This window comes from Apodemus sylvaticus, chromosome 7, assembly GCF_947179515.1.
Source record: "Apodemus sylvaticus chromosome 7, mApoSyl1.1, whole genome shotgun sequence".
Classification (NCBI taxonomy): domain Eukaryota; kingdom Metazoa; phylum Chordata; class Mammalia; order Rodentia; family Muridae; genus Apodemus; species Apodemus sylvaticus.
The window spans coordinates 64,508,441-64,528,003 of NC_067478.1; the positions used below are offsets into that span (position 1 = coordinate 64,508,441).

A 19,563-nucleotide genomic window follows, 5' to 3' on the forward strand; every position below is an offset into this window, starting at 1 on the left:
CCCCTCACTTAGGGCACAACCTACCCTCTACTCCTTTTACTTTAAGGTGAGACTGCCAAACGTGAAGTTACATATTTTCACCCTTACTCCCAGGTACAGACAAGGTGAGCACAGAGGCATGTGTGCCACACAAGGGACTTCCCCACCCCCAGGCTCTTCTTTGGTGTCCGTGGGCTAGCATGGTAAAAGGAGTGTCTGGCTTCCCAAGCCAATCCCCTCACACCCCCACCACACAGCTGATCAAGGCCCTTCCGAGGCAGGTCTTCAAAGGCACTGAAGTGCCCATCAGGAGGCAGAGCGAGGCCCTGAGCTGTTGTTGTCAACCTCCCGAAAGCCATTCAGCGTTCCTTAATCAAAGACCAAGCATTAGAGGAGATTTAGGGACCGATGGGTCCATCAAATGCAAAACTCTGGTAATGGCCCCTCTCCTAAGCCCCAGAGGGAGGGAAGCACTTGGCCAGCCGGCTGCCAGCATGGGGCCCTCCCTCTTCCCATCTGCAGAGCATCCAGGCTGGAAAGGCAGGAAACAACAGACAGAGGGCAATTCGGGCACCTGGACAATGTAAGGGGACTGCAGTGGACAGCGGGAGGGACCCTAGGGAAGCGAGCTATAGGGCACAGGCTTCTGAGTAGAGGACTCTGATCCGTACATGGTGGGCAGCCCCAGGGGTTTGTAGAGGGACATCAGAAACCAAAGGAGGAGGCGGGGCAAGAATGAGTCTTCAGTGGTCCGACGACTCCAGTGCTGGGAGCTGCTCATCACTGGCACTTTGCCAGCCTCTGTAGACACTGAGACATTGTTTAAGTTTGGGATGTTATTGTGTTTCTGTTTCTGTGATGGGATCTCATATACCCCAGGCTAGCCTCGCATTTGTTATGTAGCTGAAAACAACCTCAAGCTTCTGATTCTCCTGCCTCTGCCTCCTGAAACACTGGACTCCAGGCCTATGCCACGGCACCCAGGTAATGGGCTTCATAGGTCCCAACTGAGAACTTCATGCATACTAGGTAAGCACGCCACCACCAGAGCTATACCACCGGCCCCAAGGACATATATCTATTTTCAAGTCAGGGGGTACCACTGTAGAGAAAGCAGAGACAAGCAAGGTGCAGAGATCAATGTCCTCAAGATTCTCGTGGAAGAGTCCACTGGGCAGAGGATGGGGGTACCAAGGTCTCCTCTGTGCAAGGGCAGCAGGGTCCCATCCAGACACATAGCTCTAAAACTGTCTAAGCCACTGCTTAGCTCTGATCTTTCTTCAAACTGGTATTTCAACAATCTTTTCCAAGAGTCTGAGTTACTGGACCTCCCTTCCCAGGCCTCGAGATGTGTCTCCCTAAGAGAGTGGCAGCATTCAGGCGATCTGTTTCATTATACACTCAACCAACACTCGCCAGCACCAGATGCCTAGCCCTGATGACAAGTCATGCAGAAGACTTGATCCCCGTGCTTGGAAACTCATTCCCAAGTTAGATGGACAGACAGACAAACAGTGGGGGCATCAGAGGCAGAGGGATAAGAACAGCAGAGGGGCCCAGAGGTTGTGGGGTCAGAAGAATGGGGTAAATGGAGCTCATGACCTCAACTGCCTATGGCTTCTAAACAATTCATGTCCACAGTAGAATCATCTCACAAGGGTGCTCACACCAGGGGACCCTGGAGTGACCATCAGGCACTGTGGGTACCTCACATGAGTTTACTCACTCAGTGACTTACTAAGACCTGGCAATCACCAACAGGGTTCAGGAACGCATCCTTGGTAGTTTTTTGGTTTTTGTTTTGTTTTGTTTTGTTTTTTTGAGACAGGGTTTCTCTGTGTAGCCCTGGCTGTCCTGGAACTTACTCTGTTGACCAGGCTGGCCTCAAACTCAGAAATCCACCTGCCTCTGCCTCCCAAGTGCTGGGACTAAAGGCATAGGCCTTCAAGTTTTAACACATCTTTGGAATGAACTAATTTTGAGGTTTCTATATTAGTTTGTAGGTGTTTGGTCAATGTGAAACATCAGAGGAAACTTAGCCACTCAGATTTCTGCTCTTGCTTTCTAAGCCCAGGGACTGAGAACCATTCACCACCCCAGAGCACTCAGCAGGGACCTAATGAGGCAGGTAGGAAGCCTCCTGCCCCAGTGTCAACCTGTGACACCCACTGACAGTGCACTTCTTATAATATGAAGGCCTCCCTCCCACCACCCCATGTCCCCAGGATACCGCAGTGCCTGCAACATGTAAAACAATGTGACACCTGGATAGATGGGCACACAGGGAGATGGATGGATGTGGCTCCAGGCAGCAAAGCTCAGGGGCAGGTGTTGGTGACCCAAGAGGGTAATGTCAGCACTGCTCCTGGTGCCAGCTGCAGGCCCAAGCCCCCAAGGAGCCCCACAGAGCCACCACGAGTGCTTCACCCTCTGAGTTTCACACAGGACCCTCAGCCTCCGCTTGTGCACATACTCCACATACTCTTCCTCTCCCCTCCCCTCCCCCTCTCCCATACACACCTGATTCCCCCAGCTCTGCTACCCTACCCTGGTATCTATTGGGACCCACCCCGAAAAATTTTTAGAAATGTATTTATACGAATTTATTTATGCATGAGTAACGATATACGTGTGTAGTATGTATGTGTACAGGTATGTATGTATGTGTGCAGGTGTGTACTTCCAGAGGCCAGAAGAGGCTGTCAAGTGTCTGGTTCTCTGACTCTCTGTCTTGTCCCTTATTCTCTTGAGTAAATTCAGTCTCTCAGAATCTGGAGCTAGGCTGATAGCCAGCAACCCTCAACAATCCTTTTGTCTTCACCATCTCCCCAGCCCTGGGGAGTGCAGACAGGTATAACAATTTCTGGCTTTTTAGGTGGGTGCTGGGGATTTGAACTCAGATCTTCATGCTTGTACAGCAAGCCCTCTTCTCCACTGAGTCATCTGCCCAGATCGCCCCCATGTAATCTGGGTCTTCTGCTTGCTACCTCCTTGACTACCCCTCAGTTAAGCCCCACGTCTGTCTTCTAGCCATCTGTCCCTCCTGACCAGAGAAAAGACACCAAAAAAGGGAAAACACAGGATTTAATGCTATGCCTCCTTGGCTGTTTATGTGGACACTCATGCATGCCCATGGCCTCTGTGAACCTCCAGTTTGTCTTCGGTAGGACAATGATATAGCTTGCTTCTGCAGTTTGGCTGAATAAGCACACACTAGACTATATGTGAGCACAGAGGGTAAACCACGTCCTTACACCACTGTGGAACACCAGGCCCAGCATCAATCACACCTCCTAGTCTCCAGCCCATGCCAGAAGCCACGGCTTTAATGCCCACACGAGGCAGAGTTGGCACAGGAGCTTCCAGCTCCACTCAGGGAACCTTGGACAAGCTGCCTACCAACCTGGGGGTAAAACAAGGCAATCAGCCCTGGGTCTGAAGGGAGTGGAGTCTCCCATGCAAAGAAGCCAGGGGAGGGGCTTGGAGTGACTGTTTCTGGGAGTACAGGCTCTTGGGGTTGGGGGATGGGTGGAGGTTAACAATGTGCAGAGACTAGCCAGGAATGGTATCTGTACCACACTGTGCTAAATGCCACCAAACTGTGCACTTTGAAACGATGCATTTCCTGTTACATGAATTTCACACCAATTAAACAGAGGAGAAAAAGAGAAAGGAAAAGAAAAGAAAAGCCAAGCCAGTGGCCCATACCTTCACTACAGACAGGAATCCCAGGCCAAGCCATCAGACCAGAGGCTGGTCTCAGGACAGAGAAAACAATTAGTTGTTCATGGAAAAATGCAGAGGCAGTGGATAGGGCCCCGGAAAGAGCAGGGTGCAGGGGAGAGGAGCTGAGGGTCAGATAGCTAAGAGCTGAGGCTGTGGCTCAGTTGCTGAAGTGTTTGCCATACAAGCTGTGGCCTTGAGTTCAGATCTCCAGAACCCATGTAAAAGTCAGGTACACAGTACACACCCACAATCCTCCCTCAGGGAAGTAAGGACAGGAGGAGCCCTGGAGCCCTCTGGCCATGGCCAGTCTAGCCAAAAGGATGAGCTCCCTGCTCAGTCAGAGACTTTGTCTCAAAAAATAGAGAGTAACTGAAAAAGACACCCAACACATACATATCCATTCACATACATACATACTCATATATACACACATACATGTATACATATACTGGAAAACATGTATGCAGCCACAGACCACACACATACACACGCCACTTTATATTTAAAAAGTGACTCCCTCCAAGAGAAGACATTCTACTATCTTGGCCACTCAGCAGATGTCACAAACAGGGGGATGATTACTCCAAAGATTTGAACTAATAGAACTAAAAGCTCAAGACAGACACATCTAGAAAAAGCTATAAATGACATACATTTAGCATAACTAAAGCCATAAACACAGGAACAGAATTGGTGGTGAGAAAGGACCTGCAGAGAAATGAGCTTGTATTTCTGAAACAGCTTCAGTAAACCCCTAGGAACGAACCGTAAGCAACTGAAATCCAGACCTCGGCAGGCAGGTTAATTAGCTGAGCTGCAGGATCTAAACAACGGATCCGAGGCACTCGTTCAAGACATACCGGGTGAAACAGGAAGATTTAGAAGATGGAGAGATGGGGTGAGAGGTCCCGACACCCTGGGACTCTAAGGGGAGGGGCGGGCACGAGGGAATGGAGGGAGGAGATTGTTAAGGATCCATAGCTGAGAACATTCCAGACTGCTGAAGGGCATGGATACTTACCTTGAAGATGCATACCTCTGTGAAGTAAAAGATGCAAATAAAAATAACTCCAGGACTGGAGAAATAGCTCAGGACATGTTACTTTTCCAGAGGACTTGAGTTCAGTTCCCAGCACCCAGGTTAGGTAGACCACAATAACCTGTTTCTCTGGCCTCCAAGGGTACACACACACACACACACACACACAGAGAGAGAGAGAGAGAGAGAGAGAGAGAGAGAGAGAGAGAGAGAGAGAGAGAGAGAGAATGTGACAAAATGTGACAAAATAAAGTATCATTTTAAAAAATAGCCCCAAACACAGACATACCCTCATTTCAAAGCATCACAATATTAAATCCAGAACACAGTGAACCACAATCTTTGGCAGGACTGAAACTTGGTGTCACAACTGCTAAGCCACCATCCCAGCCAGGACAGACTCAGGTTTCCTGAAGAAAAAAGAAACTAGGACCTCCCAGAAAGAACTATTAAAGATCCTTGGGAAAGTCTAAGGAGGTACCACACTGGCAGAGAGCTCCGTAAGCAGGAGGACCTAGCAGCCGTCCCTCTTCCGCTGGGCTCTGCACCACACAGATGGGCGTGGTGGAGCCACCTGCATCCTCACACTCAGAACCTTCAGGAAAAAGGAGACTGAAGAACCGGGAAGGAAAACAAGACATCAGATGACAAGCAAGGTGCTTTGAGAACATCACGCACTACACGTAAGGGATCACTGACTGCATGGCACGTCTGCACTGGGGTGCTGCTCAGTGGTAGAGTCCTTAGCTGGCACACACTGGGTTTAATCCCTAGCACCAAAAATAAACAAAGGCTAGCAGCACAAACGAGAAACCAGACTTTGCTATTTGAAGACTCTGGGACTTCAACGCATTGTGTTACTGCAGCAGAACCCAGTCTGATGCTCGACCAGTGTGTTTAAGGAGCAGAGCTCCCCCTCAGCACCACAACTCTCTTGTAGGTGACAGTCTGCTCAGCGCAGGCATAAAAGCAGCTCCACATGGGCAGAGACACCAAGACTGTTTCAAGTAGAGGAAGAAAGACGCTTGTGCCCTGTGATCTTTGGAAAATCTTTGATACTTGACAACCAAAGGGGCATTCAGCCATGGCTACAGACCACGGGAAAGGACAGGGTGTGACCCAGGAAAGTCAAGGTGAGCATCTCTGGTGCAATGCTCCAGACAGGGATGGCAGCTCTGGGCGGAGGAAATGGAACACAGGGAGAGACACCGGTCCTCTTAGATTCATATTGAGCTTTCTGCTCTCCTAAACACTCAGTCGCTAGGTTGTCTCTCCCTCTTTCCACACACAGGAGGGCTCAGAGAGAGCAAAGGACTTGCCTAAGATTTCACAGCAAGTAAGCGGCAGAATTCACCAAAGCTTTCTCTCCTGGAACACTATCCTTCTGCCTGTGAGAATCAAGGCTCTAAAAAGGTTAGCTGAGGATCAGTGACATCTGTCAGGGCTGGATACGGTCTTCACCACACCACTGCCGGGTCTCTCACTCACAGGTTCTCCAACCTGGAATCTGCATTCCCTCTTGGATATGTGATGGAGCCTGTGTAAGGCTGGCTGCCACCCCACTCCTCCCATCTCCATGAGCATGAAGAGGCTGCCAGCAGTGCCACTGGCCTCATGGTGTCCCTTCAACATTCCTGTCTTGACTCTCAGTTCCTCAGACATGGCCATATTGGAAGACAGGGTCTTATAGAGGTAATGAGGTCATTTAGGGAGGGCTTAATCAAGTGTGATGTAGGCTCTTATAAAAGGAGGAAATCTGGGCACACATGCATATGCATACACACACACACACACATACACACACAAGGTAGGGCAGGGAGAGAGAGACAAAAGGACAGAGAGAGACAGAGAAAGAGAGACAGAGACAGAGAAAAAGCTTCGCTTTGTTGCTTGGCTTGGCCCTCACTCTCGCTGATGAGTTCACATGCCCTGTTACAGCCACTGCTGCTTCCTGTGCTGATAGATAAACCAGCTTCTTTGGTCTTCTAACAGAGACTAGTCAGCAGCAGCAGCTCTTTAAGACTTCTCCAGGCCTTCAGCACTGGATTGAGACTGCTGAGCCCCCAGCCTCCTGAACTGAGTAACTGCTGGGTTCTCAACCTCTCCGATATGAGGCGGCCGTTGTCAGACTCCTGGGACTATATTATGCAACCCAATCTAATAAGTCCTCTCTTCATACACATTTGTTCTGTCCCTCCAGAGAACCCTGACTCACACGCACAGTGTACATTCCCAGGGAAATGTTTATGGAACCCCTGAGGGATTAAAGTCAAAGTCACGACTGGAAAAACAAAACAGGGAGAACCAAAGCCACAGAGAAGGGAACCGACATCTGCAAAGACCCTGTGTCTAGGGATGTGGTTCAAGATGGCCCCCATTTTTTTCTTTTTTTGCAAACTGAGGTTAAAAAGTAGAATCCCATACAGGTTCATGAAGCAAGAGTAGATCTGTCTAAACTGCTTGAGCACACAGCCCCGGGAGCCAGCCAGTGTGGACTCAGGCCCATGTCCTGCCAACTTCCTCACTGGGTGACCTTGACCAAATTATTTACATGCTCTGTGACTCAGTTTCCCTACCTGCAAAATGAAAAAAACAATGTCATCTATCCCATAGTGCTGCTCTTTGACAATGAATGGGACACAGTTAGAAGAGTGCCCAGCACATCTTGGATGCTGGACTCTGTGACAGTGAAGGGAGAAGCCTGATGTGTCGGATCAAGTCTCAGACTCAGGCTTGCTCTGTCACTGACATATCACCCTGGTAGGCTTGCTGACACCTTGCCGTGCTCAGCTGACAATCCTCTGTGTGAGCAGAGAAGTGGTCTCAATGCCGATCTCACCTCTGCCACCAATAGCCAGAGCACCGCCATCCAAGTTGGAGTCCCAGGCAAGGCCTCATCCCTAGCTTGGCCCTCAGCCCTGGAAAAACCCTCTGGGATCCGGTGGGTGCGCCCTTACTTTGTATCTCTCCACCACTATTAAGCTGACTTGTGGAGCCTCTTTCCCTCATCCTATAGGGTCATCAGAATTGAGTTTTGCCAGCATGAATGGCGAGGTAACTCCAGGAGACAAACCATCATCAGACCATTCCCAACCCCAGCAGGCTCGCCTGCCAAAGCTCTTTCTGGGGGAGGAGAACCCTAACAAGGTTCATCACTCTCTGAGTGCAAGACAGGAACTTTGTAAGTAGGTTACCTAAAAGTTATTTCAAGGGGACTTCCCAGTTCTCATGGCCCCCTCCAGTTGAGAAAATATCCAAATATCTTCTTCCTGGAGAGTCCTGCATGTCCCATCTCACTGGTCAGATGTGACTCTAAGAGACCCCCACGCTCATCATCCCAGAGCCACATGGACAGGAAGCTGGAGCCAGAGCCCTCAGGTCTGGGTGTCCCTTATCCGGGAACCTGTGTCCATCAGCAACACAGCTCTTATTTTCTGCTAACACTATTCCTCCTGTTCTTGGAGCCACAGTAATCAAACAAGGAAAAAGTGACACTTATCTTTCAGGACTCTCTCTCTTCCCTCCACCTCCTGGAGCCACTCCTATGTTCCGACCTACTCAGGCCGTCCCCTCATAGGAACTGTGGTTTAGCCATCCGAGGAACTGTGGTTTAGCCATCCGGCTATGCCGTCTCCCCACCTTCCCTCCTCCCTCTTCACCTTCCATCCATCTATTCTTCTACCTCACCATCCATCACCTCCACCCCTCCAGCGAAGTTCTTTCATACATCCAGAGAGCTCAGGCCTGCACCAGGCACTTGGAATTCCTTCTCTCCTTCACAGGGTCTATTTCAGAAAGATCCACTTCTCCCCTACCCCCTTCAGGGTCTAGAACTGTCTGCTTCCATCTGCCCTGGTGACAGTGAGAGGTTGGTTGATTTGAGGCCAAAACCATTTTTTTTTTTTTGCACCAAGCTCAGAGTCCCTTCTAAGCACTGACAGCATGCAAGGATTTACAAAGCCCTGAGGGTGAGCTGAAGGGCTCCCCCAACTCTCCTCCCATCTCCACAAAGGCCCCTACTTACGAATGCAGAAGTCTCCGTTCTCATAGTAGCCAGGGCAGCATTGGGACCTCCGCCGATACATGGTCCGGAGGCCGCGCCTATACGCGGTCTTATAGCTGATCCTAGGCACGAGGGAGAGAGCCACTTGAAAGGATTGAAAATCAATCCATCCCGTTTAGAATGATATTTGTGTTAAGCTCTATCGAGGATGCCATTCAATAATTACTTTAAAATGCATGGCGGCTTCGAATATGAAAGAACACAATAAAGAAAAATCGATGATGGGATGTAGGCCGCTGTGGTGCAGAATGTATTACCCAAGCAGTACTGGGGAAACCTGCTGACTTCCCAATCTTTCCCAGATACAAGGGCTGCCAAGAAGGCTTCTGGGGTGACATTGTAGAGGGCCACAGGGGTGGGTATCCTCTAGGGTCCCTAGAAACACCAGGTCCTAGACTCAGGGGAACCCTAGGGACCTGGATAAGAATGCAGCTCTGACAGCTTTGGTGTCACCTGCCAGCCTCTGCCTGGGTGCTGGCCTGATCCCTGAGTTGGAAAGGATGCCAGCAGACTCTTGGGTCTGACTGTGTTTTCCATATGAACTTCCTCAGACCTCCTGCAGAGGGCATGCTGTTCCCTGGCACGCTCTAATCCTGCCCTCAGGCTGCAGAGGAAGAATCTGGAGCCCTGTTGGGCTTTGAGTGCCAGAGAAAGACTTGGGTTCTAGTCCTTATGAAGACAGATTTTTTGAGACTTGGGTCTCGGCCAGAAATTTATAAGCAAGCTTCTCCCAGTAGCCTCCTGAGGCGGGTGGGCGGGGCCATCGTCACGCCCCTCTATCACGCTCCGTTAATTCCATTTCTTTCATTTGTCTTTTAGGGCTTCCATTCTTATTTTATGCTCCCCTCCGCCCACTACCCACGGCTTTATGGATGAGAAATTGATACTCAGAGAGGTTAATGACTTGCTTTCGGTCACACAGCTAATAAATGTCAGGGTCAGACAGGAAGGGGAAATGGGAGGTAGAGGGGGCTGTGGTAGAGGCATATTAGACTCCTATATGAAAATGTCATCATAAGACCTGTTATTTTGTACAATTCATATAGGCTAATAAAAAATACATTATTCCAAGAACGGGACTGCCAGAAACAGGATTCAAACCCAGATCACTCAAATTGCAAAGCCACCAGGCCCCACCCCAATGCCTGGTACCAGTTCTCTCTGGTGGCTCTCTGACCTTTCAGAGCATTTCTGAAAGAGTAAGGCAGGCGCGGCTGGTGTGAGGACTGAGGCCTTAGGAGGAGTCAAAGGTGGCATTGATAAGGAAAGCCCCCATCACTGGGGCAGTGCTGCAGATCCAAAATGGCCAAGAGAAACAGGTGAAGAAATGACCAGGACCTTGAAGGCAGAGCCCTTTCTGTTCCTCTACATACCATGGGGCTGCCCTTGTCTCCTCCAGAGAATAGGAAGGCTGGAGTCCCTTCAGCCTGCTTCACACAGAATCCTGAGCCGGGTTGGGAGGCTAGTCCTTTAGCTGCAGCCTAAACAACCCTCCCAAATCTTTAAAATTCTCACCTCATGACAAACGACAATGATGGCCTCATGGGAAATCTGTGATATTTGGGAATGTGTTAAGCTAAGGTCATTCTACTTTGTCAAAAGCCCATAATGGGTAAGCTGGTCTCACAAGAAGCTACTTCCCCCACACAGGAAGGCAGTCCCTGGCTAGAAGTGTGTGTGTGTGTGTGTGTGTGTGTGTGTGTGGCTCTCAGATAAAAAAAAATGATTCATAGTTGACACAGAAGTAGTCACTGGGCCATGGGGAGTCCCTGCTACATGGGAAGACTCCCAAGTCTTCGCGTCACAGGAGAGAGGCTGCCACTACTCCTGGCTCCCTTAGCCTTGTGTGCTCCCAGAGGAGGGAGCTGGACAGGTAGGGCCTGAGGCCAGGCTGCTCTGGGGAGGATGCTGGACCAAGCTACTACATCCCTCAGACAGATGGTGCCGCTGTCAGCATCACACTCCAGGTCATCAAGAAAGTTCCACAGAGTTGCAATAATTTAGCAAAATTACTCACGTTCCAGGAACACAGCCTTTTTAATAAGCAGCTTCTCACTCGCCCAGCCACAGGGTAATGGAAGGCTGTGTAGCCTCCCAAGACAATGCAGTCACATTTTGGAGCAAACTCAGTTTGGGCTCAAGAATACAAGGGATCAGGGCAAGAACAGTGCCAACTGCTGCCTCTGCCTCTGCTGTGGCCATAGGCCAACAACTCTGACAAAACTGAGAGAAGTCAGAAGGGAGCATGGGACAGCCAGTATAGGGTGTGTTACTACAAAGAAGGTGACTGCTGGGCTCTATCCACTAGGATCAATGAGGTAGTGACTAGAAATGCCTCAGAATTGTGCACCCCCCTCTTGATAAGGGAGTTGGGGTGCTCATCCACCAACTACCCATGTTGCTTGCTGAGGGTTTCAGGCCCACTGGTCATGAAGTCCACCACTTCTAACCAGAAGAAAACAGCTAATCGTGTCTCACACCACCAGCCTTCGAGAGTTCCAGGCATGCAGTATGGACAGTGCACACAACACCTACTCCACAGGTCTCTCAATAACAACCTAGAGAGTCAGTCACTTATCTTCCACCCAGTCCTCTGGGGCGTACTTACCGGTGCCGGGTACACTTGAACCAGTTGAGGATGTCGGCACATCGTGTATAGTAGATCTGATCAAAGGGGTGTGCATAAGACTCCTGCACGGTCACGGCATAGCTAGGGACCAGACGAGAGATGGAAGCCATGGTCATCAAAGGCCAATTGCATACCAGGACACACGTCCCTTTTTAGACTTTCCCAGTCCACAGTCCCAACACCAGAATCCAGCTTTTTCCTTCCCTCCCAGCTCCCAGACACATGCTCTGGATCCCAGCTATAACCCTAGGCTACATCTGTGCTGGTTAGAGTTAACTGTCAACCTGACAGAATCTAGAAGTTAGCTAGAGGATGTGCCTCTGAGCACACACACAGGGCGCACAGTTTCCTGATCAAGTTAATGGAGGGGGGAAATCCTGACCACTGTGGGTGGAACAATTCCCTGGGCTGAGCTCCTGAACCATATAAACCGGAGACTGAGCTGAGCAGCGACACGCAACAATCGCCTTCTGCTTCCTGCCTGTGGATAGGATGTGATCAGCTCTGCTGTGACCTCCACACCAGGGTGGACTGTGAGCTTCTGTCTGAACATTTTATTACCATCATAGGAAAAGAAGCTAGACTATATCCTTACTAACATCTGACCTGAGTCATTTTCTTAAATGCTACTTTACTTAATCAGATGGTAAGTAGAGGAAGGTTTGGTTTATTCTGTGTGATTCTAGAAGGCAGATACAACAAGTCAAAAATATTTTATATCACCCAGATATATTGGTACGTGCCATATAGCCTCAGACACGGAGGCTAGAGGATTTATTAAGCCCAGGGGCTCAAGAGCAGACAATATACAAGACCCTGTCTCTAAAATGACAGAAATGATATGTTTATTCAGATCCTTATGGCGTTTGTTTTGTTTTGCTTTGTTTTTCAAGACAGGGTTTCTCTGCGTAGCCCTCGCTGTCCTAGAACTCGTTCTGTAGACCAGGTTAGCCTTGAACTCACAGAGATCCACCTGCCTCTGCCTCTCAAGTGCTGGTATGTGTGCAACCTTGCCTTATCGTTATGGTTGTTAGTGTGTATAGGAGATGATCTTTAAAGCAACTCTGAATAAGTTGCCATTTTACATACATGAAGAAACTGAGGGCTGGAGAGGCAGCTTGCTGCTCTCAACAGTCGCTGACATTCACTGAGGCCCCTTTATTAAGCCCTTTAATCCCTTTGGGTCCCATTCCTCCGGTGTGTTTGTGTACAGGGGTACATGTGTATACAGGTGTACTTGCTTGTGTGCTTGCGTGTGGAGGCCTGAGGACAACCTTGGCTGTTGTCCCCCAGATGCCTGCCACCTTGCTTTATGAGACAGGGACTCGTATTGGCTGGGAACTTGCCAATGAGACTTAGGTGGCCACAGTGAGTCTCAGGGATCTACCTGTCTCTGTCTCCCTCACTCTGGGATTACAAACACATGTCCAGCTTGTTTGTTTGTTTTTGTTTGTTTTCTAATGTGGGTTCTGGGAGATCAAACCCAGCCCTTATGCTTTCTAGACCAACACGGGACCGGCTGACTATTCCCAGACAATCTTATAAAGTAGGTAGAAGAATTAATCTCACTGTGCAGATAAGGAAAGAACATGGCACAGCCTAACTTCCCTAGTCCTTGCAGTGACCTTTTATCTCTAGCATAGCCGGCCGGAGCTTCATAGAGGCTGTGTCTCCAGACCTCCCAGTGGAAGCAGGCATTGCCATCCTGCCTCTTAGCTCTAAGCGAGGCCAGCAGGCGGAAGCCACAGGAAAGCTGTCCTGGGCTTCACCAAAGCAGGCTTTTGCTTTGTCACCCTGGCCAGGTGACGTGAAACAGCCCTATTGATGCCTGTCTGCTGATGTGTAGCACACACCTCCTGGGCAGGCTGGAGAGCGTGTCAGGAATTAATTGTCATGTAGACTGGTGTTCCATGTTTTCCCCAGAAGGCTCACTGACCCGGGCCAGATGGCCGGCCCAGACTGTAAAAGCCCATCTGCTTTGCCTGAGGAAACTGTTGGTTCATTTGCAAGGGGGCTGAAGGCTGTGGGGCCGCAGTCTGCTCCCTGATGCCTGCAAGGCAAAAGGTCTGGAGTCCTGCAAAGAGGACAGGAATGGTTGGCAGTGCTCAGAGACCCAGACTACAGGAGTTCTGTCTGACACTGAGGATGATAAAGACCAGAATGTGGGTACCTGGGAGATATGCCCCAGACATACAAGTATATGCAGACATGTCCCAAACATCCTGTTCATTGCCAGGCCTTAGGAACCAGGCAGGTTAGCACCCACCCCTGCTTCCTGCAGGACTTCAGTTTAAATTCCACAGCACCACAGTGCATTTTGCAAGGCCATCTCTTGGAAGGGGAGTAAATGAGTCAGAACCTGGGCCTGTGGGCCTGTGTGGAGCCAGCCTCTCACTCACTAGTGTGTTCTTATACATGCTACTGAGTTCCCATAAGTCTCTGCGTCCTCATATGAAAGTCTACGACATATATGAAGGATGTCATGGATAACCCTGAGAATTAACAGACAATGACAGCAGTACACACCTCTCAGGGTGGAAGTGGGGGGAAAAACACTTAAAATGCCTATCGAGTACTTAGCAAGTGCTTAATAGATGCTAACCGTCATCAGTATGACAGGCAGTGGATTTCCCCCTGTGCTAGGCATGGACCGATTCTTCCTCCTTACCATGTTGGGGGCAGGGAGCAAGTCCTGCTGCGGAATAAATGCCCCACCTTTGTTGAGCATTTACTGTCTTCAGCTTCCTGTTCCAGTGCTGACTAAGGAAAAGGAACCAGTCCCAGAGGTAGGGGCTATTGCTGTCATGGGGTTGGACTTACCTTTGTAGGATCCTTGGGCTGAGTGAGTCCAGCTAGAGGGCCTTGTACCAATGCCAAGACTCCGACCTGAAGTGCGGGCCCTGCTTCCATAGCTGGGTGGTTTAATACCGCTCACTCACCAACACGCTAAGGAGTGCTGGCCTATCTTGTAGTGCCAGGCTTTACCAGCAGGGAGATTGGAGGGTGAAGGGGAGCGGGAGGTGTCAGGGGCTCTACCCTGGCTTTTCTGGTAGGGGATATAACTAACTAGGAGCCTGTCCAGCTGGGAAAGTATCCCCAAGTGCTCTCTGAGGACCAGGGTGTGTTTCTGGAATGGCACAGGCTACATAGATCTAAACATAGTATCAGGGAGCTTGGCTGGAGATTCCAAGAAGGAAGCATGCTGCTGGGTGCAGGTATCACAGATGGCCTCCTTCCCAGGGAGGGGTAGAGGGGAACAACCTGGCCTTCCCTGCTGGGTGGCTCCCTGTTCTCTCATGCAGGCTGTGTCCTGAGCTGAAAGCCGCAGTCACCAGAGTCAGCTCATTCCCAGTAGTCTCACATTCCAGTCTTGTGCATGTTGAGCAGGTGAGACAAGTAGAGTTTGCTTTGCTTTCAAGTTCAGATGGATTCATTATGGGTCCTTTCATAAGGAACGGCTCTCTATAGCAGAGAGCAACCCAGACTGGAGCCTAAGAAGGCACAGATGGCCAGAGACGCAGTGGGAACCCTAGAACCTGGCTACGGCATCAGTCTTCCCTGGGTGGATGATGGACAAGTTTATCTGAAGATGGAGGCCCCAAATCAGAGACTAATGAGGAGTTCTAACTATCAATGAGGCTCCCTGAACACTGGGAAGCAGGCTTAGATTCACCAACCAGGAGGAAAAGGGAAAAATATGAAAGCTGTAAGACTGATTCTGAGTCTCTCAGCTGGTCCGCAAAGCCTGCATTCACACACCCCTAGCGAGTTCAGTGTGCGTCGGAGTTGGTAATGACCTCCGAGCTGGAGTTGCCAATACGAAGACAATGATTACAAAGCACATTTGTGAAACGCGTGCCCTCTTCCTCCCACAAGCTTGTGAGGATGTTTATTTTTCTTGCCATCCGAATGAAGCTGGCCTTGGGCTCAGAGTTCAGAGACACCCCCAAGGAACACAGATAACAAAAAGAAAACCTAAGGGACACCCTGAAGTCTCCACAGATCTTTTACATCCTTCCCAGAGCACCATGGAAATACTCTTTGCTTTAGCCTTGATGTCATCACAACTTTGCATAGGATATCCAGTCACCAGACAACACCCTGGAGCAAGCACTGTCCCTCTGCATCCAGCCATTCTTGGTCCACGAGTGTCTCGGCTACCCCTGTGCGGTGCCTCGGTGAGATGCTTCTCTCTGCCCAGAGGCTGGCCATCCATCCTCAAGGGCCCATCTTACTTTTCCTCCTCCACCATCCACTTGCCCCATCGGGTCTTCATCTTAATTTTATTCATTTGATTTATTAGTGTCTAAGTGGCAGAGTCATCCTGGTCAGCATGGCCAATCAATTCCAGGGTTTAATTTGGTTTTTCCTGATTGGGTCTCTGGTCATTGTCTTTCTGCTCAGCAAAATCAATACTTTAACCTTGTGCTTCAAAGTCAGACCATCTGCAGAGACCTAGCCTAGACTCTAGGACTTGCTGCTGCAGTCAGTATGAGGCAGGCTCTCTGCTATGGTCCAGTCACCCAGTCGGAGCTAGCCTCCTGCCCTGATCAGACCAAGAGCAGAAGAGGTCTTCCCATCTTCCCTACGACAAGCCACCCATCCACTCTTCCATTGCTGCCAGTCCTTGGAGACTATGACAGACATCCCAAGAGTCCAAGATCGAGACATGTAGGACCACAATCCATGCCTCCTCAGCCTCGCCACCACTCTGACTGTAGACAAGGTAGAACTCCCCAGGCCTCTACCCCCTCATCTGTAGTTGAAATTGACTGTCAGCCTGACCGGATCCAGAGTCACCTAGAAGGCAAACCCTCTGAGGGATTTCAAGACTGGGTTAACAGAGGTTAGAAGACTGCCTAAGGGTGGGCAACTTCATTCCGTGGGCTGGTCTTGGATGGAACAGATTAAAAAGAGAGAGGGATGAGCACAGTCCCTTCCCTCTCTGCTTCCTGCATGCGCCATGTTCCTACAGCTGCCCTTGTCTTACCCTGATGCACTGTACCCTGGTGCTGTAGGTAGAAATAACCCTTCCTTTCTTAAGTTGAATTCCTTAGATATCTTGTCATAGCAATGGGAAAAGTCTCTAGTATACAGCGGGCATACGAAGGAGGAAGGGGAAAGGTAGCCCAACAGGACGCTGTCACCTACAGTCAACATGTTCCCGTGGTCCTGGCTCTAGGGAATCCACAGTTTCACCCTGTCTTCAGTTCGAGCTACCCTGTCCTGCCTCACCTGGCTGGGCATCAGGACCTTCACAGCCTGCCGCTTCCTCTCCTGACTCTGGTATTTCTCTAGAGTGCCACACCCCAAGTGAGCCCTCCAGGGAGTGACGGCTCTGAGCTGCCCACCTTACCTCTCCCAGTGGCTGCACACATTGGGGTCCTCAGGGTTCAGAGCAAGAGCAGCTTGCAGAAGGAAGACAACAAGGAGATCCACCGTGGGCGGCGCCATCAGGCCCTGTGTGGGAGAACAGAGGCGACAGGGGCTTACTCAGACTTCGGTTGCGGCTTCTGTTTGGTGCTAAGTCTCGGTTCTCCCTCAAAGTGAAGGAATGGGCACTAAACAGACAGGGTTTCCCACAGCTGCCACACAGCAACGAACACTGGATACTTCACACTTACAGCCTTGACTAACGTGGCAGCAGCTCTGAGTCACTGAAGAGTCTTGAGTCATGGATCTGAGATGGCTCCAGGAAGAGGCCCACATGCAATGCATTGGCAAAAGTTTCACAGAATTCAGAGCATCCCCCCATCCCCAAAATCCATCCTTGATACAGAGACCCAGATCTGGACATTGTAGAGTCAACACTCTTCCCTCTCTCTCATCTCTGGCAAGGCCGGGTCATCCCATCACCTAGGCCAAGGAAGAGAAGCAAACTGTGTAGCCCACAGAGAACTGAGCTGAGACAATCTTCTGAAGCAGTCTGGGCACCAGACACCTGGAACCCTGGACCCCTGCTTCTCTTTCTGCCTATAGGATATCAGTGCCCTGGGGTCACCAAATACTATTCCCTCTCTGAGACGACCAGCCGAGAGAGTCAGAAATGGGGCTTTAAGAAAGAGGCATGCCCAGGTCATCAAGGCTCCTGAAATACCATTGTATGTCAGGTTTGGTAAAGATATGCAGTGCCTGCCTTGTTCCCCAAATGAGAGAAAAATGCACAGCTTCTTATGGAGGGTGGAGAATGGGCCTGTGAGGGTGGCTAGTGGCTACTGCCTTACTCTCCAAGACCGTATAACCCTACACTACAGCCTTAGAGAACAGCTTCTCTAAATGTCCCCACCATGGGGACACAGAGCGCAAGGACACTTCCCGTGGAGCTGGACCTCATGAGTCCCAGTGTCCTTTGCGAGCTGACCCAACGCCATGACTCATGGAAGAGGTGCTATCGGGATTTATTTAAAGGTTTTAATGAATCCAGAGTAGCTTTTCTTTTCAACTACTGACACGAAAAGAAATACACATTCCATTAAGCAGGGCTGAGGAAAGCGTTTTGACATTGGAAATCAGTCCCCAGATTTGAAATGGTTGGGTATCTGGCCCACAGGCCCTAAGGTTTTAGATGAGGGCCATTTGCCCTCCTTGGAGGACAAACAAGAATGGTGCATATTTGTACGCATCTCGAGATCCAGTCCTCCACTCGGCCCTTTCTCCTAGAAGCTTAACTGCTTGGCCCCACACCTCTGTCATTTCCTTGTTAAACTCTTTCTTAAGCAGCTCCTTCAGAAACAAGCAAATCATCACAAATCCCATGTGACCATGGGGTCTAAATTAATGACTAATGAGGCTAGACTTTCTACATACATTCTGGAAATCACCCAGCTAAGTGCAGATTTAGCTGGAGATCAAGGGCATCTACAGATCCCTCGGGGGAAGGAAAGGCAACTCCATTGCCCCTCTCTAAATTGGAAAAGCCCCAAAGATGCAGCTACTCTCCTGGTCCCACCCTCTCTCCTCCCAAGTTTAGCAACAGAGACTCAGCAACTGCCACATGCAACCTGGAGTCCACACAGCATAGCTTGAGGGCTGCAGCCATTGTAGCCATCCTCCCAACCACTTCAACCTCCACTAGGATTCAATTAGACTCAAAAGGGCACCCAGTGCTGGAGAGAGTTGGAGAGCCAGGAGAGACATGAACATCTTTTCTATGGGGGTCTGGGATGATTAAGTATCTCTGGAATGAATGAATGATACACACACAACTCAGGAAGGCAGATAAGGCTAGAATGCAGAGAATGTCTTGTCCCTGTTTCCTGTGAGCCCCAGATACATGCTTGGGCGGGTTCTGTTATCTTCAGGGTTTTTTTCTCCAGAGGACCTGAGATGGTATCTTTAAATTTAGAAGGCTTTGACTATCAAAAGACTCATGGTAACTAGAGGGATGGCTACTTGGGTCATCGCCATCGTGGGCAAGCTCTTTCGAAGTCTTCACTAAGTCAGGTATGGTAGCACATGCCTTTAATCTAGGACTTGGGAAGCAGAATCAGGTAGATCTCAGAGAACGTTCCAGGATAGCCAGGGTGACACAGAGAAATCCTGTCTTGCAAGAACAGCAGTAGCAGCAGCAGCAACAACATCAACAAAAGTCTTAACTAAAGCTTTTCTTGCTGAGTCAGGTCTGAATGGCACAGTTTACCTCTTATTGGCAGGAATCACGGAGACTGAGCACGGCAGAGAGGGTGACAGTTGTCTGAATGAGTGCTCTAGAAGAGGAGACTGATGGAGTAGGGGGTGGGGGGGAAATGGCATTTAGACTGCCAGCCTGAGGCCTAAGATATCAAGGCTTTTCTCGAGGGCCATGCCCAGTTCTGGTGTGGGGAAGGAGGGAAGGATGTCCACCATTATGGGGGAAATGACAAAGCCTCTCCAAACCTCTGCCATTCAGTCCTTCCTGGCCGAGTCTGAGATGCACCCTGGGCTGTGGATGTGTCTTAATACTACAGCAGTTGCGCAGTGTGTACAGGGCCCCGAGTTCCCTTCCAGCACTGAAATCAACTAACCAGTAGGTCAGTCAATCAATCAAGAAGATGTGGAGACAGCTTAGTAAGGGCGCTTGCTGCAGAAGCACGAGGACCTAAGTTTGTGTCTCAGTACTAGGTATGACTGTGCACACCAGGAATCTCC

The 19,563-nt window shown here is 49.9% G+C and overlaps 1 protein-coding gene across 1 annotated transcript in view; it reads right to left on the reverse strand.

The window, feature by feature from the left end:
- Positions 1–16,890, reverse strand: part of Megf11 (multiple EGF like domains 11) — a 206,974-nt gene extending 190,084 nt beyond the window's left edge. Inside the window, exons 1-3 of the mRNA XM_052188046.1 lie at positions 16,793–16,890; positions 11,416–11,517; positions 8,769–8,869 (exon numbers count right to left, since the gene is read on the reverse strand). Of these exons, the coding sequence (XP_052044006.1) occupies positions 8,769–8,869; positions 11,416–11,517; positions 16,793–16,890 (301 nt within the window). The remainder of the gene's footprint in view (positions 1–8,768; positions 8,870–11,415; positions 11,518–16,792) is intronic.
- Positions 16,891–19,563: the final 2,673 nt, after the last annotated feature.